Source organism: Mustela erminea, chromosome X (assembly GCF_009829155.1).
Source record: "Mustela erminea isolate mMusErm1 chromosome X, mMusErm1.Pri, whole genome shotgun sequence".
Taxonomy (NCBI): Eukaryota; Metazoa; Chordata; class Mammalia; order Carnivora; family Mustelidae; genus Mustela; species Mustela erminea.
This window is the reverse complement of record NC_045635.1, coordinates 60,272,515-60,298,611: the sequence shown is the minus strand read 5'-3', so window position 1 is coordinate 60,298,611 and position 26,097 is coordinate 60,272,515. Positions and strand designations below refer to the sequence as shown.

General features: G+C 38.7%; 1 protein-coding gene and 1 long non-coding RNA gene across 4 annotated transcripts in view; one reads left to right on the top strand and one right to left on the bottom strand.

Moving 5' to 3' along the window:
• Positions 1-22,839, top strand: part of PHKA1 (phosphorylase kinase regulatory subunit alpha 1) — a 150,786-nt gene extending 127,947 nt beyond the window's left edge. For 2 of the 3 annotated variants that reach the window (XM_032331388.1, XM_032331390.1), the window contains 12 exons: positions 1,569-1,725; positions 2,377-2,456; positions 3,723-3,801; positions 3,912-4,041; positions 9,241-9,342; positions 10,307-10,422; positions 10,556-10,594; positions 12,218-12,268; positions 14,568-14,738; positions 16,856-16,909; positions 18,797-18,997; positions 20,201-22,839. In XM_032331388.1, coding sequence (XP_032187279.1) covers positions 1,569-1,725; positions 2,377-2,456; positions 3,723-3,801; positions 3,912-4,041; positions 9,241-9,342; positions 10,307-10,422; positions 10,556-10,594; positions 12,218-12,268; positions 14,568-14,738; positions 16,856-16,909; positions 18,797-18,997; positions 20,201-20,374 — 1,354 coding nt within the window. In that variant the 3' untranslated portion in view covers positions 20,375-22,839. The remainder of the gene's footprint in view (positions 1-1,568; positions 1,726-2,376; positions 2,457-3,722; positions 3,802-3,911; positions 4,042-9,240; positions 9,343-10,306; positions 10,423-10,555; positions 10,595-12,217; positions 12,269-14,567; positions 14,739-16,855; positions 16,910-18,796; positions 18,998-20,200) is intronic. The other variant, XM_032331389.1, reaches the window with a different exon arrangement.
• Positions 8,688-18,801, bottom strand: LOC116583321. Its single transcript, XR_004282680.1, has 3 exons — positions 18,670-18,801; positions 17,764-17,818; positions 8,688-8,704 (listed from the first exon to the last, which is right to left on the bottom strand). It is a non-coding gene; the product is annotated as an uncharacterized LOC116583321 (long non-coding RNA).
• Positions 22,840-26,097: the final 3,258 nt, after the last annotated feature.

The following is a 26,097-nucleotide window of genomic DNA, read 5'->3' as shown; positions in this document are numbered from 1 at the left end:
GCCTCCTACTGAGGGACATTTGGATTGTTTCCCATGATTCACTATCCCAGACAATGCTATAGCAAATATCCTCACCGTGTGTATCATTTCTCATGTGTGGAGTCTATCCTACAGATATGCCAGAATTAAAATTCCTAGATCAAAGAATATAGGTTTTTTTAGAATATAGATTTTTAATATTAATACATATTTTCAAATACCTCTCCAGGGAGAGTACCCCAATTTTCACTCCCACCAGCAAGATATTGAGAGTACCTACTTTCCCAAAGCCTTACCAATGCAGTGTTATCAAATTTGGGGTTTTTTGACAACATGATAGACTTTAAAAAGAGTTATTTTAGTGTAAATTTTGATTTTCTCTTACTATGTGTGTGATCAGACACCTCTCTATATTTAAAATTCATCAGTATTACAGCACCTGGGTGTCCCAGTCAGGTAAGCAGCTGCCTTCAGCTCAGGTCATGAAAATAAGTAAATAAATAAATCCATGAGTATTTGACCATATTTTCTTATCTGTCTTTTCTTTTTTTATTATTATTATCTATTTGTTGCAGTTCTTTCTTTCAGAGAGATCATGAGCGGGGTGAGGGGCAGAAGGAGTGGGAGAGAGAGCGAAGAGACTCTCACTGAGTGTGGTGTCCAATTCAGGGCTTGATCTCATGACCCAGAGATCAGGACCTGAGCCGAAATCAAGAATCTGACACTTAACCAACTGAGCCACTCAGGCTCCTTTGTTGAATTTCTTTATATGAGGGAAATTGGCCTATGAATTGTAAATATTTTTCTATTTGTAGTTTGTCTGACAACTTTGCTTACAGTGGTTTTCTGCAAAATGTATTTTGTTGTTTTTATGTATATAAATCACTATTTCTTTTATGGCTTCTTTTTATAGGTTATAGTTAAACAGTACTCTTCCCCCAGAGTTATAAAGTAGTTCTCCCAAATTTTTTCTAGTACCTTTACGCTTAAATCTTTGATATACTTGGAATTCTGATGTTCAGAATTCTGATGGAATTCTGATATAAGGCATGAATCCAGCTTCTTTTTCAGATGGCTACTTGATTGTCTTAACATTGTTTAATAAATAATCTACCTTCATCTTAAATTAAGTTCTCAATTTCATAGCACTTTACATATATTTTATGATACTTCACTGTTGACTTGTGTTATAGTAATCTTTACAACAATAATGTGTATGTATCCTTTACAAATAAGCACACATCTTTTTCTTAAATCTCTATTAGTTTCCTAAGTGTAGCGTACTTCCTGAACTTTCAATAGTTAAAATAAGTCTTTGACTTTGTTTTCAGCTACATCAAAGCCTGTGAAGAGGGTAAAAGAACGCGTTTTGTCAAAGCACACCTGAAACTAAGACTTGTTCTCATCTAGGTATTTGGGTTTCAGGGGCAACTATTAATCATACATTTACAAGGATTCCTAGTAAATAACTTTTGTTGCCTAATGAAGAAGACCTATCAAAAACAGGTGTGTCTGTTATAACACTGAAACAAATGATTGTTGCCAGCAGCTTTACTTAAACTAATGTAGGTCTCTCTTTAACATTCCAGAGGACCTGACTGGGACCCTGAATTATATGATGAAGGGGCTACGACAGTCCGAGAGCTGCTTACTGAGCTCTATGTCAGAGTTGGAGAAATCCGTCACTGGGGCCTGACACGACACATCTCTGGAATCCTAAGGAAAAAGGTGGAAGCACTTGATGAGGTACTGTAAATTCTGCTTGAATTGATACCAAATCTAAATGGAGGTGCTTTTTAAAAATCAGTTTCTGTAATTGATTTTTTTAAGATTTTATTTATGTATTTGAGAGAGAATGAGAGAGAGCATGAGAAGGGGGAGGGTCAGAGGGAGAAGCAGACTCTCCGCCAAGCAGGGAGCTCAATGTGGGGACCCGATTCCAGGACTCCAGGATCATGACCTGAGTTGAAGGCAGTCACTTAACTGACTGAGCCAGCCAAGTTCCCCATACTTGATATTTAAGGCAAGCACAACATCTAATCATTTGAGATGCCGTCTTTCTGGCATAAAGTTCCTGATACTCAATTCGTTTTTTTGTCTCTGAATGTCAAGTGCACAATACCAAAGTTTATAAATGATAAGATGTTATAAATGATAAGAATTCTACAGCTTAAGAATGAATTTACAGTAGGCTAAACTTCCTATCTCTTAGGAGATAAAAATACCTCATTGTTTCTTCTTAAAAATCTCTCTCTTCAGATCTACATATTTCCTGAAAAAGATGGTTTTGTGTCTCAATAAATTAAGGGGAAGCAGAGGTCTGGGGGCCGAGAGTAATTGTCATGGAAAGCTAAAGTGGTATGGGAAGGATAATGCTGTTATGCTCTCTCTTCGTAGGCCTGCACAGCCCTTCTCTCCCACCAAAAACATTTGACAGTGGGACTCCCTCCAGAACCTCGAGAGAAGACCATCTCTGCGTGAGTATGGTTTTTGGTTGGGTTCAATCAAGCTTCTCTGAGACTTTAAGGAGCTGTGTGAACTGACCACAATTTTCTTTCCCTAATCTGTTACTGAATGATAATGGCCTACATGTGTGGGCTTCTGTCAGAGACACTTGGCATGAGAATGTTGATAATGACAGGGCATGAGTGAATGAAAGAGTATATCCACAAGAAGTAGTATGCAAATGTAGTTTGCTTTTTATGTGGTTTTTTTTTTTTTTTTTGGTGGTGGTGATGATGGTTTTTGTTTTTGTACTTGTTTTTTACTTATTGGCTTTCCTGAGCCTTACATCCAAAGGCAGTCCAAAGCAGGGCAGGCAACTAGAATTAGCATCCACAAAGTATCTGCTATACTCTAGACTTTCTTCCAAGCCTCTCTCTTTGACTTATAGATGGCTATTTTCTCCTTATGTCTCTTCACAATTCTTCCCTCTATATGTGTGTTTGTGTCCAGATTTCCCAAATTTTTATATAAGATCACCAGGCATAAAGGATTAGGACCCAATCAATGACCTTACTCAAACTTAATTACCTCTGTAAAAACCTCATCTCCAAATAAGGTCACACTCTGAGGGACTCTAGGCTAGGATTTCAATATATGAACTTTGACAGCACACAATTCAACCCATAATATCTTACTCTTAGCAAACAGAACATTTTTATCACAAATCAGATCAATTTTTGCAATTACTGTGGCAATCCAAAAGAAGATGGCATTGTCCATGCCCCATTCCTCCAGAGTGATTAGTATCAAAGGAGAGTCAGAAGTGTGGGAAGAGGTATGCTTATTTCTGTGTGTGTGTGTGTGTGTGTGTGTGTGTAAACTGATGAAACTATAAAATCAATATAACTAAGGTATGATCATAAAATAACAAAATGGTTTCCAAAAGGCAAAGCTTAAATTTAGTTTATTACTTTCTGGCCATAATGGTTACTTGTCATATGTTAAGAATTAACCATGAAAGACTGGTCTGGAAAGACCTCGTGGGTGATTTTTAAATAAAAGTTTGAAGAAGAAAGGCAATCCAGCTTTAGAGAGGAAAGAGGAGAGCTCTCCTGAGTTGACAGAGGCCAAAGTGGTTTGGGGAGGCAATGAACTTTTAAGGACTGAAAGAACCAAATGCTGCCAACAATGATTAAACACTGAAGCTTTTTTAAACACTGAAGGTTTTTTATTTTCTCTGTGTACTGAAGCTTAAACAGTGACAGAATTTTGTCTTTCTTCACCATCTTCTCCCTCAGACCTCTACCCTATGAAGTGCTCACTCAGCTGATAGATGAAGCCAGTGAAGGGGACATGAGCATCTCGATCCTTACACAGGTGAGCAGAATTATGACATCTAATATGGTGATTGATATTTTTGTTTTCATTTGATCTGGTGCTTTGTGAGACCTGGACCATAATTTTTTCTATATTCATTCCACGCACAGGAAATAATGGTATATCTAGCCATGTATATGCGAACTCAGCCTAGCCTCTTTGCCGAAATGTTTCGACTTCGAATTGGTCTAATCATACAAGTTATGGCTACAGAACTGGCCCACTCCCTCCGATGCTCAGGTACTCATTTTAGTAACTATTTTTGGCAGAATTCATTATTAATGTAGGGCTATTGTGTTTTGGATCGGGAAGGAAAGAAAGTGAAAACATTTTATTAGCAGCTCAGAAGCTGCATATAGCAATCTTGTTCCCATGTTAGTCAACTTCTGTTTCTACAAATCACGAGACTGGTATTATGACAGATTTATGTATTTGTTCTGCAACTTTACAATTCCACCTCTTGGGGGCTCTGCACTCCAAATTACATTCTTTCCAACTTCTAGTGTGGGCCTAAGTATGCATCAAATTTGAGTGTGACAGACTGGCTTTGATTCTGACTCGGGCAGTGCAGTTTCTTTTTTTTTTTTTTTAAGATTTTATTTATTTATCTGACAGAAAGAGACAGAGCACAAGCAGAGGGAGCGGTAGGCAGAGGGAGAGAGAGAAGCAGGCTCTCCTCTGAGCAGGGAGCCTGATGTGGGGCTCGATCCCACTGAAGCCGAAGGCAGACACTTAACCCACTGAGCCATCCAGGCACCCTGGCAGTGCAGTTTCTTGACCCCAGATTAAGTCACCACATCAGTTTGATCATATTGTCAGTATTCTGTCTAGTCAATAACAGGATGGAATAAAGGAATGCCATATTTCTGTTGATATTTACCTGACAGTACTCTCCTTGAAATTAACTGTAGGTGTATTGGCAAGATAACAGGTTTAGTTAGAAGAAAAACGGGGTTCTATGGAAGCTGTACAAAATTGTATAAAGTGTGAGGGAGGGAACGGGACTGCCATGGTGTGACTATTTTTTTTTCATTGGTATTTGTTTGATTGCAATAAGAATGGTGAAATAACAGAGATAGAGATTGTATACAAAAATGAAATTAAAGTTGCAAAACTCAATTTTAGCCATTATTTCTTTTACCTTTCCCTGAAAGGCTTTTAATTGAGCTATTAACAAGTAGCTAAATTTATTGGCTTGAGTCTAACCTAAATTACATAATTAATATTAAAATAACCTTTTGAAGGAAAAGAGCTAATGATTATTTTATACCTACCATATGTTAGACTCTGGGCTTTTTTGCTTTCTATTTACATATATTATCTCATTTAATCCTTATGACCATGCTCTGGAGAAGATATTTGTGTTCTACTTTTAAATAAATCATCTGAATCTTAGAAAGATTAAATAACTTGCCTAAAGTAACTTTACTTGCCTAGTAAATAGTACCATTTGAGTCGAAGTCTGCCTGATTCCAAATGATTTCCAGTTCAGCACATTGTTATGGATTACATGTATTGCATATATACATATATTACATATATACACACACATATACATACATGTATTACATATACACTCGCACACATATGCAGGGATATTTTATTAGGGTCTAATTATTTAAAAGATTATTTATTTATTTATTTTTGGACAGACAGAGATCACAAGTAGGTGGAGAGGCAGGCAGAGAGAGAGGGGGAAGCAGGCTTCCTGCCGTGCAGAGAGCCTGATGCGGGTGCTCGATCCCAGGACCCTGGAATCATGACCTAAGTCGAAGGCAGAGGCTTTAACCCACTGAGCCACCCAGGCGCCCCAGGGTCTAATTTAATCATAAACCTCATTCTTCAGTTATCTTTCATTTCCTATTACTGATTTTTTTTTCCCTGTGGATTCATCAAAACCATGGCTCTTTACTTCTTATACAATGAAATCAAGATCCCTGGGTCTGATACTCGAAACGTCAACCGTCCTACCTCCTATTTTCACAGTATTTCCCACTAATTTTATCAGTTACCATCCTTGGAGACTGATGTCTCCTCTGATTTCCAAAGCATTTATTGTCTACAATTCTCATTTGGTACTTAGTATAGACATTTTTTTTTATTATTTATCTTGTTTACATGTGTAATCTCTCCCAAATAGCTGTTAAACTTCTCAAGGTCAAGTACTTGTCATAACTGTTTATTACTAAAGTCATGACCTACATGTAGTAAGGTCTTATTAACTGTGGTTATTATTTTTTCTTTTTCAAGTTTTTATTTAAATTCTAGTTGGTTAACATACAGTGAAATATTAGTTTCAGGTATAGAATTTAGTGGCTCATCATTTACATACAATACCGAGCGCACATCACTACCAGTGCACTCCTTAATTCCCATCACCCATTTAACCCATCCCCCTGCCCACCTCCCCTCTAGTAACCCTCAGTTTGTTCTATATAGTTAAGAGTCTGTTTTCTCTCTCTTTCCCCCCTCCATGTTCATCTGTTTTGTTTCTCAGCTTCCACATGGGAGTGAAATCATATGGTATTTGTCTTTCTCTGACTGACTTGTTTTGCTTAGCGTAATATTCCCTGGCTCCAACCACATCGTTGCAAAAAGCAAGATTTCATTCTTTTTGATGGCTGAGTAATATTCCATTTTATATATATTTATATATATAAATATATATATGGTTAAGCCTCTGCCTTCAGCTCAGGTCATGATCTCAGGGTCCTGGGATCAAGTCCTGCATCGGGCTCTCTGCTCGGCAGGGAGCCTGCTTCCTCCTCTCTCTCTCTGCTTGCCTCTCTGCCTACTTGTGACCTCTCTCTGTCAAATAAATAAATAAAATCTTTAATATATATATATATATATATATATATATATATATATATATATATCAAAAGCTTCTGCACAGCAAAGGAAATAATCAAGAAAACAAAGAGGCAACCCACGGAATAGGAGAAGATATTTGCAAATGACAGTACAGACAAAAGGTTGATATCCAGGATCTATAATGAACTCCTCAAACTCAACAAACACAAAAGAGACAATCATATCAAAAAATGGGCAGAAGATATGAACAGACACTTCTCCAGTCAAGACATACAAATGGCTATCAGACACATGAAAAAATGTTCATCATCACTAGCCATCAGGGAGATTCGAATTAAAACCATATTGAGATATCACCTTACACCAGTTAGAATGGCCAAAATTAGCAAGACAGGAAACAACATGTGTCGAAGGGGATGTGGAGAAAGGGGAACCCTCTTCCACTGTTGGTGGGAATGCAAGTTGGTGCAGCCTCTTTGGAGAACAGTGTGGAGATTCCTCAAGAAATTAAAAATAGAACTTCCCTATGACCCTGCCATTGCACTCCTGGGTATTTACCCCAAAGATACAGATGTAGTGAAAAGAAGGGCATCTGTACCCCAATATTTATAGCAGCAATCGCCACGCTCCCTAAACTGTGGGAAAAACAGGATGCCCTTTAAGGGACGAATGGATAAGGAAGATGTGGTCCATATACACTATGGAGTATTATGCCTCCTTCAGAAAGGATGAATACCCAACTTTTGTAGCAACATGGATGGGACTGGAAGAGATTATGCTGAGTGAAATAAGTCAAGCAGAGAGAGTCAATTATCATATGGTTTCACTTATTTGTGGAGCATAACAAATATCATGGAGGACAGGGGGTGACAGAGAGGAGAAGGGAGTTGGGGGAAATTGGAAGGGGAGGTGAACCATGAGAGACTTTGGACTCTGAAAAACAATCTGAGGGGTTTTAAGTGGTGGGGGGTGGGAGGTTGGGGGAACCAGGTGGTGGGTATTATAGAGGGCACGGATTGCATGGAGCACTGGGTGTGGTACAAAAACAATGAATACTGCTATGCTGAAAATAAATTAAAAATAAACTTAAATATATATATACATATATATACATATATATGTATATATGTATATATATATATTTCTCCACTTCTTTATCCATTCATCAGTCAATGGACCTTGGGGCTCCTTCCATAATTTGGCTTTTGTTGATAATGCTGCTATAAATATTGGGGTGCAGCTGTCCCTTCGAATCAGTATGTTTGTATTCTTCAGTTAAATACCTGTAGTGCAATTGCTGGGTCGTTGGGGTAGCTCTATTTTCAACTTCTTGAGGGACCTCCAAACTATTTTCCACAGTGGCTGTACTAGCTTCCATTCCGACCAACAGTGTTAAGAGGGTTCCCCTTTTTCCACATCCTCACCAACATATGTTGTTTCCTGGCTTGTTAATTTTAGCCATTCTGAGTGGTGTGAGGTGATATCTCATTGTGGATTTTTTTAAATATTTTATTTATTTAAGAGAGATTTTATTTATTCACAAGGAGGGGGAGAGGGAGAGGGAGAAGCAGACTCCCCACTGAGCAGGTAGCCCAACTCGGGGCTTGATCACAGGACCCTGAGATCATGACCTGACTGGAAGGCAGACGCTTAACCTACTGAGCCACCCAGGTGCCCCACTCATTGTGGTTTTGATTTGTACTTTCCCAATGCCAGGGGATGTTGATCATTTTTTCACATGTCTATTGGCCATTTGCCAATAGTATTTCTTCTGTATTTAGACATGTATTTCACATGTCTAATGGCCATTTGCCATTTCTTTTTTAGAAAAATGTCTCTTCATGTTTTATGCCCATTTCTTGGGTAGATTATTTGTTTTTTGGGAGTTGGGTGTGATAAGTTCTTTACAGATTTTGCATACTAGCGCTTTATCTGATAAGGCATTTGCAAATATGTTCTCCTATTCTGTAGGTTGCCTTTAGTTTTGTTGACTGTTCCCTTTGCTGTGCAAAAGTTTTTATCTTGATGAAGTCCCAGTAGTTCATTTTTGCTTCCTTTCCTTGCCTTTGCTGCAAGGGTGGCTCAACATCTGCAAACCAATCAATGTGATACACCACATTAATAAAAGAAAGGACAAGAACTATATGATCCTCTCAATAGATCCAGAAAAAGCATTTGATAAAGTACAGCATGCCTTCTTGTTTAAAACTCTCCATGGTGTAGGAATAGAGGGAACATACCTCAATATCAGAAAAGCCATATGTGGAAAACCCACAGCAAATATCATCCTCAACAGGGAAAAATAAAGCTTTTTCTCTAAGGTCTGGGACACAACAGGGTTATCCACTCTCACCACTGCTATTCAACATAGTACTAGAAGTCCTAGACTCAGCCATCAGACAACAAAAAGAAATAAAAGGATAAAAGGCATCCAGATTGGCAAAGAAGTTAAGCTTTCACTGTTCACAGATGACATGACATTCTATGTGGAAGCCCAAAAGATTACATCCCAAAATTGCTAGAACTCATACAGGAATTCAGCAAATTGGCAGGATATAATATCACTGCGCTAAAGTCAGTTGCATTTCTATACACTAACAACGTCCTAACATTTCTGATGACTAGCTGAGGAAGCCACAGACAGCCTCATGAATCTCAGTCCTTCGGCCATGAAGAACCTCCTGCATCACATTCTCAGTGGCAAGGAGTTTGGAGTGGAACGAAGTGGTAAGATTTGAGTAATGGCATTTCCATTTTAGAGTGTTAGTTTTATCCCACTGATTTTAAAATGTTTTTCTTTTATCAGAGGAACCTTTCCCCCAACTAAATAGAAACCCAATATACGAAACAGTTAAAAGCAAAGCTGTCTTCTGGAACAAGATTTGGAAACTACTGTATGTGTCTTTTTTTCTCCTTAAATGATATATCCCCTAAGTAGATTACTACCATGTTTTATTTTGAACTGTTCTATCTATTCCTTTACATTATCCTAAATGTCCAATTTAGGACAACCAGCAGCCCATATCACTTGAAACTTTCTTTTATTCCATTTGGCAATAATTCAATAGCATTTACAGTGGTGTGCCTATGTGTATGAAGCTGTTACAGTGCATCTGATACATCCTTCCACCTTTGAATTCAGACACATCTTGGAGTCCATCACAAATTAATCCTCCACCTGCACTTGGTGGTTTGTCTGTGGAATTTGGTATCAAGCACCTAAAACAGGGCAAATGAAAAAGTTTATCTCTCATGCTCAACTTCAGGCTTAAGATAAAGAAATATACAATGTCAGGTAGATGAATACTAGACCCCAGAGTGGTAAAAAAAAAAAAAAAAAGATATAAAGCTGTGCTTCTCAAGCCTTACTGTGCATAAGAATAACCTGGGAAACTTGCTAAAATGCAAACTGCTTCAGTTTGACAACTGAACAAACTGAAGCAAACTGTTTCAGTTTGACAATAGTAGGCCTGGAGTGGGACCCAAGATTCAACTAACAAGCTCCTAGGAGATGCTGATGCTGCTGGTCCGTGGACCACACTTTGAATAGCAAGGTTATAGTTGGTTGGTTGTTTTTTATTATTATTAACATAAAAGGAGGACACATATCCGAGTCTTTTAAGTGTGGTGGAGAAAATAATTTGAACCTAATTATCCTCTCTCTTTCTCTTTAACATGTCATGCTATGTAGTTCGTCCCACTGATTCAAATGTTAGCCCTGCTATCTCTATCCATGAGATTGGTGCTGTTGGGGCAACCAAAACAGAACGAACTGGGATAATGCAGTTAAAAAGTGAGATAAAGCAGGTAAGACATCTTGATATCTCGGGAGATGAGCTAGGATATTGTCATGTTTAAGAATCTTTTGGAATCAGACTTTGTTGGGATGGTGTGTTTTGTTTCATATCCTGCATTTAATCAGAGCCATTTTTTTTTTCAGGTGGACTTTCGTAGACTATCTGTCTCAACTGAGAGTCAGGTGAAACAACTAGGGACCCTTTAACATAATTTAACCTGCCTTTAGGCATATATAACATGCATGAGTTCATGGCCTTTTTACAAATAAGATAATAAACCACACAGCAGCTTGTTTGATTCTCCATTGTAACATTCATTTTGCAGATCATTTTCTTCTTCTAGGCCAAACTATTTTACTAATTTTAGGAGGGAGGTAATTTGTTTCTGATAACAAGAAATTGAAACCCTGAATTCTTCTTGTTTAAATTAACATATAATTTTGGAATGAATTTTCTTTATGAAACTAGTCTCCAATTCCTTACTTTAAGAACAGGTATTAGGGAGAACACCAGATGAGGTGAGGGCCTTTTAAAAAATCTACTTTCAGACATTGTCCCCAAATTAGATTTTTATCATTGTCATGATAGAGGCATATGGAAAGTATGTGGACACATAGAGGAAAAAACATCTAAATCAGCCTGGGAGTTGGTGGGAGTCCTCGAACATCATACTGTAGCCTCTTACTCATCTTTCCCTGCATATGAGAATAGGCAGATTATTGTGCTCTAGAAAGAAATATTTAACATAAACTTCCATAGCTTCTTTCAAAACTCTGGGAAATCATGTAATTTCAGAGTCTTTGAGTTGAGAAAGTACTGAGTTGGTCTCCCCCAGTAGCGCTTTTTATGAAAATCTTAAAACTACTCCTCCTGCCTTCCAAATTGATTTATGGTAGCTTGCAGAATTAGCACATCCAGAGGAGGAGAAACAAAATGGAAATTTTATTTGTTTGGGGTTTTGTAGGAATCAGAACCATTAAGGACAAGAATGAGGCCAATGCTTGAAGTTCAATTTGAAGGAAATTATTCAGATTTATATTATGCAAGGGCAAGAACTGAATGGAGTAAGAAACGGCTTTGAAATAGAAAAGTGGTCACTTCTACAGGTTTTTTGGCAGATAATTTGGATAATCTGAACATTTTTCTGTCTGAAAGGTGAAAGAACTATGCTTCATACTGAAGAGTTAAACTGATGTTGTTGTCAAATAATCCTTGTTTTGGCCAAGGATGATTGGCTAACCATTTTACAGTTGTTTATAGTCACACAGTATTACCTACAAGTTCATTATTTATTTAGAACTTGAACATGTTCCCAGCTAGATTACTATGATATTAAGAACTTGACCTATGCAGCTATATCATTTAATTCTTTTTTTACACATCCACTACCTATAGGACTTCAAGAGAGGCCAAATCATTAGGACTGTAATTTTGATGATTGAGAGTGCTAAATTTTCATTACTTTCTAATTTCTAATTATTGATTTCTGTCTTTACCTGCCTCTCTGGTATTTTGTATTGTTCTAAATCCTTTTCTCTACCACTCACCAATGCCCTTTTTTCTGATCATGGAAAAAATATTTTTAAGGGTCGGTATTTTTTTGTTTGTTTTGTTTTGGTTTTGGTTTTGGTTTTACTCTTTACCATGACTTCTAGAGTAAGGCTATTGCATCAGCATTTTAAATAACATGCTGGCTAGTTACTTGAATTGTCTGTAATTTTATTCTACTAATAACTTTTAAAAACACAAATGTTTGCCTTGCCTCATCCCTTTGAAAATCTTATTTTGTCAATTTTTTTTTATAGTCCAATGGTGGTCATCCCTTGGGTATAGATTTGATGTCATCGTCTTTTCTGGTAACTGCTGTTATATTATATACCAATCATAAGTGCTTTGAGTGTGCTGTTATGTAAGTCATGACATATACTGACTGACTGAAAAGATAAACAAATGAATGAAGAACAAAAAAAAAGTATATAAATCAACTTCATGTATGGGAATAAAATCTTTCTATTTGTTTTCCCAAAAGGGTAGGGAAGGAGATTCAACTCCAGCCTCTTCTATTTCAGAAAGCAAAATTCAATTTAATAAGTATTTGCTAAGTGTCTGTTTATACACTTATTCTTTCAAATACTATAATTAATCGCATGCCTACTATCTGCCAGGCACTGTGCTGGATAGTATCAGCAACCCCTAGGAACTTCTTAAAAATGTAAAATCTTGATCCCTACCCTAGGCCTACTGAATTAGAAAGGCTTGGGTGAGGCCTAGCAATCTGTGCTTTAATAAACTTTCTAGGTGATTCTGATGCACTTTTAAGTCTGAAAACCACTGGATTGGCTATTGTTCTGATTATTAATTTATTTAGTTAATATTAATTGAGTGCCAGTTTTGTGCCAGGCACTGGAAATACAATAGAGAACAAAACATATTTCGTCCTTGCTCTCATGAAGATTACATTTTATGTTTTATTTATTTATTTATTTGACAGAGATCACAAGTAGGCCTAGAGGCAGGCAGAGAGAGAGGAAGGGAAGCAGGCTCCCCCCTGAGCAAAGAGCCCAACACGGGGCTCAATCCCAGGACCCTGGGACCAGGACCTGAGCCGAAGGCAGAGGCTTTAACCCACTGAGCCACCCAGGTGCCCCATGAAGGTTACATTTTAGGAAGACTGATCTCCGATTAAATGTCGTTGGTTTAAATCAATGATTCCTAATGTAGTGGACTATGATTTCAGATTTCTTAAACTGAAGATATTAAGGCAACTCCAACTTTGGTCTTTTTTTTTTTTTTTAAGATTGTATTAGCTATCATGGGTCCCTTGAATTTCCATATGAATATTAGGATAAGCTCATCAATTTCTTGGGATTATGATGATTGTGTTCAATCTGTAGATAAATTTCAAGAGTATTGCCATCTTAACAATGTTAAGTCTTCTGACCTATGAACATGGGATTTCTTTCCACTCTGTAATTTCTTTCAACGTGTCTTAAAGTTTTCAGAGTATACGTTTTATCCTTCTTTCATTAAATTTATTCCTACGTATTTTATTCTTTCAGATGCTATTTTAAATGAGATTGTTTTCTTGATTTCATTTTCAGATTATTGATTGCTACTATTTAGAAATATGGTTGATTTTATACTGATCTTATATTGTACAATTTTACTGAACTCATTTATTAGTTCTAATTGCTTTTTTGTGAATTCATTCTATATAAGATCATGTCACCTGCAGATATAGTTTTACTTCTTCCTTTCCATTCTGGATGATGTTTATTCCTTTTCTTGCTTAATATCACTGGCTAGAAACTCTGTTACTACGCTGATCAGAAGTAGCAAGAGTAAAAAACATCTTTTTTTGAGAGAGAGAGAAAGAGAAAACATAGGTGGGGAGAGGGGGAGGGGCAAAGGGAAGAGGGAGAAAAAGAATCATAAGCACCTCCACTTCCAGCACGAAGACTGATGCAGCACTTGATCTCGCAACCCTGAGATCATGACCTGAGCCAAAATCAAAAGGTGGATGCTTAACCAACCAAACCACCCAGGCATCCCTACTTCTTTTTTAATACAAATATTTATAACATAAATTTCTCTTTAAGCACTGCTTTAGCATCTCTTAAGTTTTTCTATGCTGTGTTTTCATTGATCTCAGAGTGTTTTCTAATTTTCCTTGTGATTTTTTTCTTAAATCACCAGTTATTTAGGGGTATATTATCTGATTTCCACATATTTGTAAATTTCCTAAATTTCCTTCTGTTACTGATTTCTAATTTAATTTCAGTGTAGTCAGAGGACATGCTTGGTATGATTTCAATTCTTTTAATTTGATTGAAGCTTGTGTTGAAAGCACCAGACTAAGGCATAGACCAGCTAGAAGTTTAACAGAGATAACAAAGGATAGAGACAGCTAAGAACCTCCTAGGTGATCAATATTTCTATGGCTCCTTTTAAGTATCACTAGATTGCTTTCTAAAAAGATTGTATCTGTTTACATTGTTGCTAGCTACTCACAAATCTACTGGCTTCACTGTAACCTCTTTATCTTGGAAGTTACACTTAATATGTGGTTTCTAATTCTACAGTGTGTTTATTATTCTGTTCAGAGGAACAGAGATGACTTTTTCTTCACGTTCTTTCCTCCCCTTTTCTCCCAAGTCACCTGGAACACCTGTGGCTTCAAGTAGTGGGTCTTTTCCTAGTGCATTTGGTCAACAGACATCTAAAGATAATCGTCAAGGTCAGTGGCAACGTCGAAGAAGGCTAGATGGAGCACTGAACAGAGTGCCAGTTGGATTTTATCAAAAAGTATGGAAAGTTTTACAGAAGGTGAGAATAACATTGTAGACATCTCTTTATTTTCCCCCTTGGTATCCTCAGGCCCCTTGGCTGAGATATGACATGACTGTGACAATTATATAAATGTCATATGCTCTTATGGACAAAACATAGAAGAAGACCTCATTAGCAAAGTTATTTGGGTTTTTTTTGGTATTATTTATGATTCAGTCTCTTTCTGTTATTGTTGTTATAGTCTTGTTTATAAATTAGATTTCAAAAATCATGGCTTCTCCGCTGTTGGCCATAGTTGAACATTGTCAGACATTGTGATACATTTGCTGCTTATCAAATTTGGCCACAAAGAGCCCACTTTCTTTGTAGCTACTGTAGAGTGGAAATGTTTTTTTGTAGCAATGTGCTGACACTATTGTGAAATGACTGTGGTATCTGAGGAGTTAGTGTAAGAATCTATTAAATTTTTTCTTGGATGAAAACTACCAAATAAATCCAAGATCCTAGTGATGCTAATGGCCCAAAGACTCTGTTGGCATGGCCAATTTTTGTTTTTCTTTAAAAGGCTTAGCTTGCCAAATATAGTTAAGGGGACCTCACACCGTTATGACTGTGACAACTTTAGAGGGCCAGGCAGTCCACTGTATTCATTCATGGGTCTCATTTATAGTTTCTTAGATGCCACTTTCTGCCTCATTACCGTTGACAAGGACCTGAAGAAAATTTCATCCAGAACTTCAAACCCTTTAGTTACATTTTTCCCCTTAGTATACTGATATTCATTCTTCTAGGGACAGAAACAGGTGACCTTTGGGAAAGGTAAAAGTTGATTCTTCAGACTACCAGCTCTGGCAATCTTCTTTTCAAAGAGTACTTAAAACTTGCTTTCCTCTCTCTAACCTCTACAGACAGGTATTTTATCTGTACAGTTATGCCTGTGCTGTGTCAATTCTATTTCACAGACATGTAGTAAGTGCTGTTCTATCCCAGATACATGGAAGGTATGTGTTTTTGTCATCAGGGAGTTTAATCCATAGTTACCTTCTTAAATAGCAGCGATAATGCAAAGCTAAGATGTGTTATGATAAAGGTGCAAAACCTTAAGGCCTTGAGACTGTGAGAAAAGGAACATTTAAATGACTAGGAAGATTGACTATTTTGTGGCAGAATCAAACCCTGGACTTGGAACCCTCATGTAAGAGGAAAAACAGATGCCCTCTGCTTTGTCATTCCACTCCTTTTAGAGGATGAATGTAACATAATTACTTTGCACATATGCTTGCAGGCTGGTAATTCTCTGTACAAAGACTGTCATTTGGCATATGAAACATGGGATGGAAGTATCTGGTACTAGAGTCAGTAAACCTATGGGATTGGAATCTTTGTGGCTTACTATATACTGTTTTGACTTACGTAACATCTAAAATGGCAAGTAATTAATTCCCATTGCTTTTTAATAAATGAGTTGATGGTGAGAGAGAAGATAAAATGTCATTCATTTATGTAGTATTTCTTAAGCATCTGCTGTGCACTAGGCAGAGTCCTAGGTGTTAACAGCAAAAGAGCAAAGAACAAAATAGCAATCTCTGCCCTTATGCTGCTTGCATTCCCCCAGGGAGAGACAAACAATAGAGAATAAACATAATAAATAAGTAAATTATCTAGAATGTTAAAAGATGATAAGTATTATGGAAAAAGTACTGCGAGATGAGGGCATCATCAACAGTGCTGATGGGGGATGCTTCACTAGAAAATGCGGTAACTATACATGTCTGCAAGTGCAGGTTTTGAGTTTTCTTCAGCCTAAAAATCTTTCTGAAAGCCAATTAGTGATGTGTCTGGGACCTAGCATGAGACCTCTCAGATAGTCTCTGAATCTTTGGGGCTAGTCTCTCCCAGAAGGTAGACCTTCTCTATCTTTCCCACTCCTTTAAATAGAGGGTAAACCCTGCATGTCCTATAGTCCACCCGTGCTTCTTGCCACACAGTAATTACAACCCCTTGGCAAGGACACTTGGGCTGCAGGGCCTTTCACTGGCCTGGGATTACTCAGCATCTACCCAATGGAGCATACTTAGAAATACTAAGTGTCTCCTCACAGGCCCCAGTTGTCAGTATATCCTTGGTGACAACATGTTTTTGCTGTCTTGCAGTGTCACGGACTCTCTGTGGAAGGTTTTGTGCTTCCTTCTTCAACCACTAGAGAGGTGAGATTTTGTGTCTTTCAAATTTATGTGACTGATTGTATAGCTAAAGTATTTCAGGGATCATTTTTTAAAATAATTGTTCTATGACTCCAAATCAACTAAATGTGGGGTGCATTGGAAGAAAAGAGAGAATGTTTTTTGAAAACAGAATGGGACTATGAGAGAGTAATTACATATCTTATGAATTATATAAGGACAGCCTCATTTAGTGGTTGACTAAATTAGGCTGGTTTGTGTGAGTGTGGCCAGAGTCAGAGAGGACAGACAAGATAGAGATCTAAGAAAGGATGACCTCTCATGTTCCCATCCTTCTCATCGCCACCTTTCTCTAGTAGGGTTCCTGTAGACTTTTAGATGATGAACTAGTGGTCCTCAGCTCAAACTGTATGCCACAGCAACCTGAGCGCCCACCTCGAATTTAGCAGATGAAAATTTCCAGGGATGGGGCCTGAGCATCAGTACTTTAAAAAAAAATCCTTAGAATGAGCCTAATATGTAACTATGGTTGGAAAACATTGCCATGAACTACACACATATGTTATCAGGTGCCTTTATATTTCCCTTCTGGCCCAATCACATTGAAATGATAAAAATAGCCTTTATACAAAACCAACAAAGGAACTAGAATTAGCAAATTAGGAATAGTAAGATTGGATAGTGGAAAATTCTAAAAAACACTGGCATTGTTGCAGATAATGGCTGGAGGGGCCAGGGGAGAAAGCTAATGCTATGTTTCAGGGTTTCCCTCTTACCTAGAGGCCTCTTCTCTAATAAAGAACACCGTGTCTTCTATTTGTTCTTTCTCTGCTTTTAAGCAAGATTGAAATATTTGTGTAATTAATAACAATACATACCTGAATGGTACCTTTACGAGTCTTCAAAGTACCTTCACGTGCTCTTTTCTTTGATCTTCAACACAGGTATATGAGACAGCCCAAAGAAGGGATCGTAATTCCCAATTTATAGAAAAGGAAACAAATTAAGGGAAACAAATTGCTCAAGGTCATAAAACTAGTAACTGACAAAGACAGGACTTGAACCTTGGCCTTTAAAGCCCCAATCTCTGGGCTGCCAGGGTGGCTCAGTCATTGAGCATCTACCTTAGGCTCAGGTCATGATCTTGGGGTCCTGGGATCGAGCCCCACATCGGGCTCCCTGCTCAGCAGGAAGCCTGCTTCTCCCTCTCCCACTCCCCCTGCTTTATTCCCTCTCTCACTGTCTCTCTTTGTGTGTCAAATAAATAAATGAAATCTTTTAAAAAACAAAAATAAAGTCCAAATCTCCAGTGCCACCATATACTCAATACAGTTTTACCCAAACTTATTCCTCAATCCTGTTCACCCTAAAGTAACTTTTTTATTTCTTCCTGCCTGCCCATTTTAATCTAACAGTATATAAATGTTCTACATAATTCTAGTCATCATGTAAATACAACTTTAAGTTCCACTTAGATTTTTCTTTTATGCACAGTCGTCATATTTACTCTCTTAAATGACTCTATAAAAACTCATGAAGTTGCTGTCCCATGATGTGCCATTATTTACACAACCATTCCCGTGTTTAGATTACTTTTGGTTTTACACTTGTGACATGCTGCTGTAAACACTCTTGCACATGGGGCCATTTTTTCCTCTCTTGAATTATTTACTTAGGATGAAGGCTCTGAAATAGGACTGTGGGTTAGAGGGCACTGACACTTTTATGACTCTTGTTATTCATTGCCATATTGCTTTCCAAAAAGATTGAACCAATTTACTCACTCAGGTACTTTGAAGGAGACTGAGCAGAGCTCTTGGCTACTCTGTTTTTACTGCCTTTCAGAATAGGCGATTGATGCCTCCCAGATGATGGGCTCTTAGAAATTGATTCTATTTTTCTCTATCACAGATGACTCCAGGCGAGATTAAATTCTCTGTTCATGTGGAGTCGGTCTTGAATCGTGTACCTCAGCCCGAGTACCGCCAGCTTCTGGTTGAAGCCATCCTTGTCCTCACCATGATGGCAGATATTGAAATTCATAGCATAGGAAGCATCATTGCTGTGGAAAAAATAGTACATATTGCTAATGACTTGTTCCTTCAAGAACAGGTAAGCAAACGGCAACAACACTGTTGTTTCCTCACAGGGGAATGTCAGACACTAACCTGACTGCAGAGCGCTTCATGAAGCCAAGGTCACTCTCTTGCACTCTCTTTCTCATAGCTCTCTTCTGGGCCCCCTTTGTAGTGAGTGGCTTTGAGCTCTGAGGGCTAAAGAAGTAGGTGGTGGGAGGACCTCTGTCTTTCACCAAGTGTTTTGCTATTGTATTAGATGGTAAAGTTGCCCAGAACTCATGAGGCTTTTATGCTTTTCATCATATTTCATTCTTATCAATTGATTTTCTGTAGCAAGAAGGACTTAGTAAGAAACTGTGGGATAGCATATCCTTTTTTGGACTAGTAAGGAAAAGAGGTTTGATTTTTGCCCTGGTTTTGTTTTTGCATTCACTACTTACCTATAGGACAATATTAAAGTGAAACTTTTAATTCTACATTTAAAATTTTTCTCAATAGATCTTCTTTCAGGAAATTAACCCCGTTTAAGAAATGCAAACTTTTTATTGAAAGCTTTCCAAATGTTTCCTAGATGAAGAGTAGGAATACTAAGGTGAAGGCCATGCACTGTTGTCAATAGGAAGATCTCCAAAATGTGTTAATAGGTGTTTCGTTTTATTCGGCACTGTGGGGGAATGCAAAAGAAATCAAAATTATTTTTATTTTCCAGGACAGTCCTAATTTTAAATATTCTGGATTGCTTTTAGTCCACATATCAAAAAGAAAAAATGTGATCCCTTTTAGGCATAAACTCTAGCTTGGAAAGCTTACAGTCTATTTGAATTAAGTTGACTTGGAAAGAAATCAGGATCAAATGCAAGATAAAATAATATGGGTTGAAATCAGTGGTACTAGAAAGATTCAGACCAAAGTCCTTCTGGGGTGATTTGTCGTTATTAACATTTGACACTTAACAGACACAACTCATTTAATTAACTGTTATCTTTAACTTTCAAGAATTCTAAGCAATCAATACAAACAGTGCTATAGGACTGGGGGACCTAGTGAAAACTGCATGTACAGAAATTCATATTTAACATATTGTGCCAAACTCTGATCCCTTCCCACCTAAACAGCCTAAGACCCAACTAGTTGGCAATGGGGAGGAGGCTCTGAGTTATCCTAATCAGGACTTTAATCAGTAGGATTAGTAATCTTGCCTTTCCCCTGTGTTCTCCCACCCTTAAAAACCAAACAGAAAACCCTCGGTGCCGATGACACCATGTTGGCCAAGGATCCTGCGTCTGGCATCTGTACTCTTCTGTATGACAGTGCACCCAGTGGCAGGTTTGGCACCATGACCTACCTCTCCAAGGCAGCTGCCACCTACGTGCAGGAGTTCCTGCCCCACAGCATCTGCGCCATGCAGTGAGGCCTTTGGGCCCTTGCTGCTGGGAGCCTTTTGACAGCTGGTTCCTGCCTCCATTGATCGTGCATGAGACTGAAGCATGTCCGCCTGATCACTCCTCCCCTGCCCTTTTCCATTCCATCCCACCCAAGAAGAGCGGAAAGTTCTGATAAACTAATTGCTTTAGAAGTGAACCATGGCCTGGGGGGATATGCTGCCCCCCGGCTCTCCGTCCTAGGCCTTAATTCTTTCACAGTTCCTGAGAGTTTGCATGTGTTTTTATTCTCTAGATCTGTTACAAACATAGTTTTCTAACTACTGTTTGGAGAGCAGGTATCAATAATAATTTACTGCTGAAGTTTGGTTTTTCTCATGTGTAGGTTTATTGTGTGAATGAGTGGGGGCTGCTTTGGGACATTCTTCCAAGTGGGTAAACCCTGAATTGTTGGATTTTTATACTGCCGTATCTTGGAAATACCTATTCTAAGTGCCTTTTCTGGGGAAAAGAGAGTACCAGATCGTTGTTTCCTTCTTTACTCACATTTTGCCTCCCACAGAGTGGTGAACTCCTTTCTGTATAGAATTATCCTCCCTGTTTTTGTCTTCTCTGTATCTGCATACATAATTGCTACTCTCCCTTTGGGGAAATATCAAAAAATGCAAGTGCAGCATCTATATTTAAGAATTTCTGTATTAATTACAGAAGTCACATCATGTGAAGATGACTGGTACTCAGAGATGTATTTGTAGCAGAAAATGTAGAATAACCTGGGAGCCAGGAGCCCAGTTCCCAAAAGGAAAGGAGAAGAGAAGATGCCTGTGTGGCATCTTACACCACGGGAGTAGAGAAGGAATCAGAAGTAGGTTATTGCCCTGAAGAGAGCCTTGTGCTCCAACCTTTGTCTATGAAGAGTGGGCTGACACACAGCACACATGGCAATTGAAGTCTCTGTCTTTGGCACACTGGAACCCGGCAGTCCAGTCTACAGCTGCCTTACCAAGCAGTCCTTCCTTGGTGGTCCTTACTTGTGTCTCTGTCTCACTCGCCTACTCACTTTCTCCAGCATCCAGCCCTAGACCCGCCAGCAACTCCCTGCCTTCCTATCTGTTCTGAAATTCCTCACTTGCATTTTCACTCACTGATTCTAGTTAGTGTTCGTAGCTATGCGTATTTTGGTGTCTGTGGGCTTCTATCTGTTTCTTGTAAATGCCTATATTTGGGTACATGTCTAAGCATACATGGCAATTTTTCTAAATATAAGTAGTTTCGATGTGTCTGTATATCTCTCTGTATCTACACTGGGCAGACTATGTAAATACGTGTTTGTTACATAGATGGGGGGTGACCGTGGCCTCCAGGCTGACGTACCCAGGGTAATGGAGGGCTCCTTAAGTCATTTTCCCTAGTCCCATGTTAAAGTAGCCTTGTTTGAAGAATGCTTCTCCTAACTTTCCGCCTTAGTTCAGGCTGCTGTAATAAAAGACAGTAGACTGGGTAGCTTAGACCACAACCACTCATTTTTCCAAGTCTCTGGAGGCTGAGGGGTCCAAGGTGGAGGCACCAGCAGATTCAGCACCTGCTGAGGACCATCTTCCTGGATTGCAAATGGCCACCTTCCTGCAGTCTTCACATGGCAGAGAAAGGGATGGGCAGGGCAGGTACTCTCATATCTTCTGCTTCTCAATAAGGGCACTAATTTTGTCATGGGACGAAATTACTTCATCTAATCCTGATTGATTACCTTCGAAAAGCTCCCACCTCTAAGTACCATCACACTGGGGATAAGACTTCAAGGTATGAATATCAGAGGAAGATACATATTCAGTCCATAGCACTCTCCTTCCCCTTATTTATGTGTAAAAACTCTACTTAAATTCCCTGTTTTCACTCAAGTAACTGCCTACACAATCCTTTCCTTTCTCTCAGAGTTTTCAGATTTTTCTCCAAGGATGGGGGGGGGGGCGGACACGGAGCACTTTAAACAATTCTCACTGAACCAGTGACAATCTTTTGAATACATGAATAAGTGAGCAGAGGAAATAGGGTGAGAGAAAACAGATAGTGGAAATGGGAGAGGATGGCTGACCTCTTTAGTAGGTCTCTTAGAGCAAATGGAAATACACAGTACGTAGCTCTCGGATCACGTGATTTTCTGATCGCTGATAAAGAGAATTTACAACCTGTTCTGAAACTGTTGGTCTTTTCACTGGCTGCGAGCATGCACAAACCACAGGAAGTACGTCTGGAGTGGCACCAGGTGAAAACCGCCACTCTCTCCCCTGCTAAGCTAAGTTGCCTGAACTAACCCATCACTATGCTCTCCATACAGTGCTACTTCACACTGAAAGCAACTTTTTGGAAAACTCTATTTGTGTTTTCTTCATTTTAAACATGTGGTACTAAAAGACACCTTGGACCTTTTTTTTTAAAGCTCTTATGTTTTGAAAATAGAATTAAAAATTGGAATGTCCAATTAAATCACATCTGATGCCAGTGTGCCAAATTTTATGTGTTTTTTTGTGATTGGAGTTTCTTTGGTGGCTCTCTTTTACATACTCTGTTTAACTGTACAGTACAGCCAAAGCTCACTAATTGGGTCAAAGTGGAATAATATTAACACAGAAATCCTATATTATACATTATATAACATGTTAGATAATATATGTAAAGAATTGCACTTTTATCTTTCAAACACATACCCACTCAAAATTAGGTTCACTAAATTAAAATGGGCTTAGTGACATCTTTAAGGGACCTGTTCTTTTTTTTTCCCCAAGTTTTTATTTAAATTAGTTACCTTACAGTGCTGTATTGGTTTCAGGAGTAGATTCTAGTGATTCATCACTACATATAACACCCAGAGCTCATCATAATGATAGAGGACCTGTTCTGATGAATGAATAAGACTGATTTTTACTCAGAATTACAACTGTGTGCAAATGGTGCTTCTGTACCACTGGAGGGTACTTAAAGATAATTTGGTCTCCTAAGTATTATAAATACTTGGCAGAATCTTCTTTATACTACCTATTAACCTTTGTGTAACAAGTGAGGGTTTATTCAGTAAGGATGAACCAGTCTCCAGTCCCATCCTGGTTAATTAGGTTTTACTACACTGTGGGAATTTTATGCAACTGGTGGGGCAAAAGTTGTTGTTCTTAGCCACAGCTCACAAAAACCTCTATTATCCCCCATTGCACTTCCCAATTAGTGTAGGTACTAGGTATCTCCACTAATGCAGTGGAGATAAATACAGTGTTGTCCACATTTAGTCTTCATTTCCTATTAAACCTGAGTGACCTTAGGGCTTGGTTTGCCCAGGACAGTCTCCATTTATGCCTGTTGTCCTGGCATAATTATTAATAGCACTCTTTGTCACTCTCAAAAGTGTCCCAGTTTGGATGATATGGTTGCCCTATATTTAGCAGAAGTCTGATTTCTTTTAAGGCTAGGCCTCAAAGCCAAGGACCTATTCTCAAACCACAAGCAATACACTTGGAGTAGTGGTGTGGGGTAAGGAAACAGTGCGGGGAGACTTTCCTCCAAATTAGGGAATACTTGGCATAATATCTCTTGGATGATAACCAATATATGAGTGCTTACCAAATGCCAGACATTGTTATAAGGCAGCAGGTATGAACCACCTTATTCTATCTTCACAATTACCATGTGAGATTAGAGACCATTGTCATTCCCATGTTACAGAGGAGGGAACTGAGGTGCTGAGAACTTAAGCAAACTGTTCAAGATCAAACAGCTCGTGAGTGGTACAGCTGGGATTTGAGCCCAAGCAGTCTGACTCTAGAGTTCACCTTCTCAACAATGAAATTCTCCAAGGAAAAGACATTAAAACAAGGGTCAGTCTGTTAAGTACAGTTGAGGCATCGGTGGGCAGATTGTATGGACAGAAATGAACAAAGAAGGTAGCCAGAGGAGTAGTGCCTTTGTAACGTGTTTGCTTCCCCTTCTGCCTGTTTCTGCTAGCAAGTGAAAACAGGAGAGATCACTAAAAGAAGTGGCACAGCCCAACCTGACCTTGCTGGTTCAAAAACTAGCTTTAACAATAATGGTTGAAGAGAGTGAGTCAAGGAATTTACCCAGGGTAACCACAGCAGTAAACTTTGGAGCCAAAATTCAACCTCCTTCCTTTGAACTTAAAGTCTTCCAATTACAAATCCAGTGCTTTGAGAAGGGTTTTCTTCCCAATTTAAGGACCATCTGGGGCTTAAGCATGTGGCAAATTGAGATTAGGGACCTGTGGCATGGATTGTGCTCCATCTTAATCATAAACAAGGGTCCAGCCACCCTGCCACCCTGCCAGATTTGCTGCAAGAATATGCTGCCAATTTCAGAGCCCCATTGCAACAATTTATCTTTCTCTGTACTTGAATCATCTTGCCACATTGTATGCCAAATGAGGATACTGTTTCCAGTTTAGAAGTGCATTGAAGTGTTCAGCTACCTGCTGCTGGATCTGAAAGAATACAAAGAACAATCAATTTTCATGTCATCTTTTTCTGGTCTAGATTTTTAGGGTGTCAGTTGGCCATCCTGTATCCTGCCCTCTTCCTCTCACTTCCTATCCATGAAGACCCAGGGCAAATCTCATTTCTTGTTTATATTGCCAACCTGTCATGATCTCACCTTTCAGTGAACTCTTACAGCCAGCCCCACAGACTCCTTCCCCTCTGTCTGTAAACATATGCATTTCTCTTGTCCTAAAAACAATCATTCATGGGTTCTACATCCCCTGATATACTAACTCCTTCCTTCCACAATTAAATTTCTTCAAAGAGGAAGCTACACTTGACACTAATCCTTAAACCCTTGCAGTCTGGCTTCCTCCCCTGCCTTGTGGTGTTCGGTAGAGTTTTTTGGTTTGGTTTGGCTTTTTGGTTTTTTGGTGTTTTGTTTTATTTTGTTTTGTTTGGAGAACATCAGTGAACTCCTAATGGCAATGACGTTTTTACTACCTCTCCCTTTTTATAACCCTTCTTATAACATCATCCCTCGATTTCTGTGAAACTGTACTACACTTGTTCTCAACCAACTATTTCTTTTTTGTCTCCTTTCTGGCATCTTTTTCTCCTCCTAACTTCCACAAACAGGCACTCCCAAAAGTTACATTATTCTTCCTGGCTCAAAAGATTGTCATCATAAGGTAGGGGAGGCTTTAAAAAGTGACAAGATCTGATTTACTTTTTTCCCCCAAGTTCATTCTGGTAGCTGCAAAAAGACTGGATTGTAGTTCTGCAAGAGTACAAGTAGAAACCTGTTAGATACTGCAGAAAGTCCGTGTGAGAGATGACAATCCAGGATGGGGGGTGGGGGAAGCGGGTAGTGGCTTCTCTGTTCCTGTGGCCCATACCCTAGTTTGAACCATCCATTACTTTTTATGTGGACCACTGGAACACTCTGACTGCCTCTAGTCTTTCAATAACTAATCTTTCCTACCTGCCACTGCTGTGGATATCTTTTTTTTTTTAAGGTTTCTGTTTAAATGTCTCCTCATTTTCCACAGAATGAAGTGGGCATTCAAAACACTTCATGGGAAAAAAAAAAAAAAAAAAACACTTCATGATCCAGTCCCTTTACTCGACTAGAAATGGTCTCCTTATTGTTTTTGCTTATGCATGTGTGGTTTCTAGTCAGTGTGTCCTCCCCTGGCTCTCATCCCCACCAAGTAAAATCCTATCCACGCACTAAGACCATCTCAAATGCCACTGAGTAGGAATCCTAGTTGCCA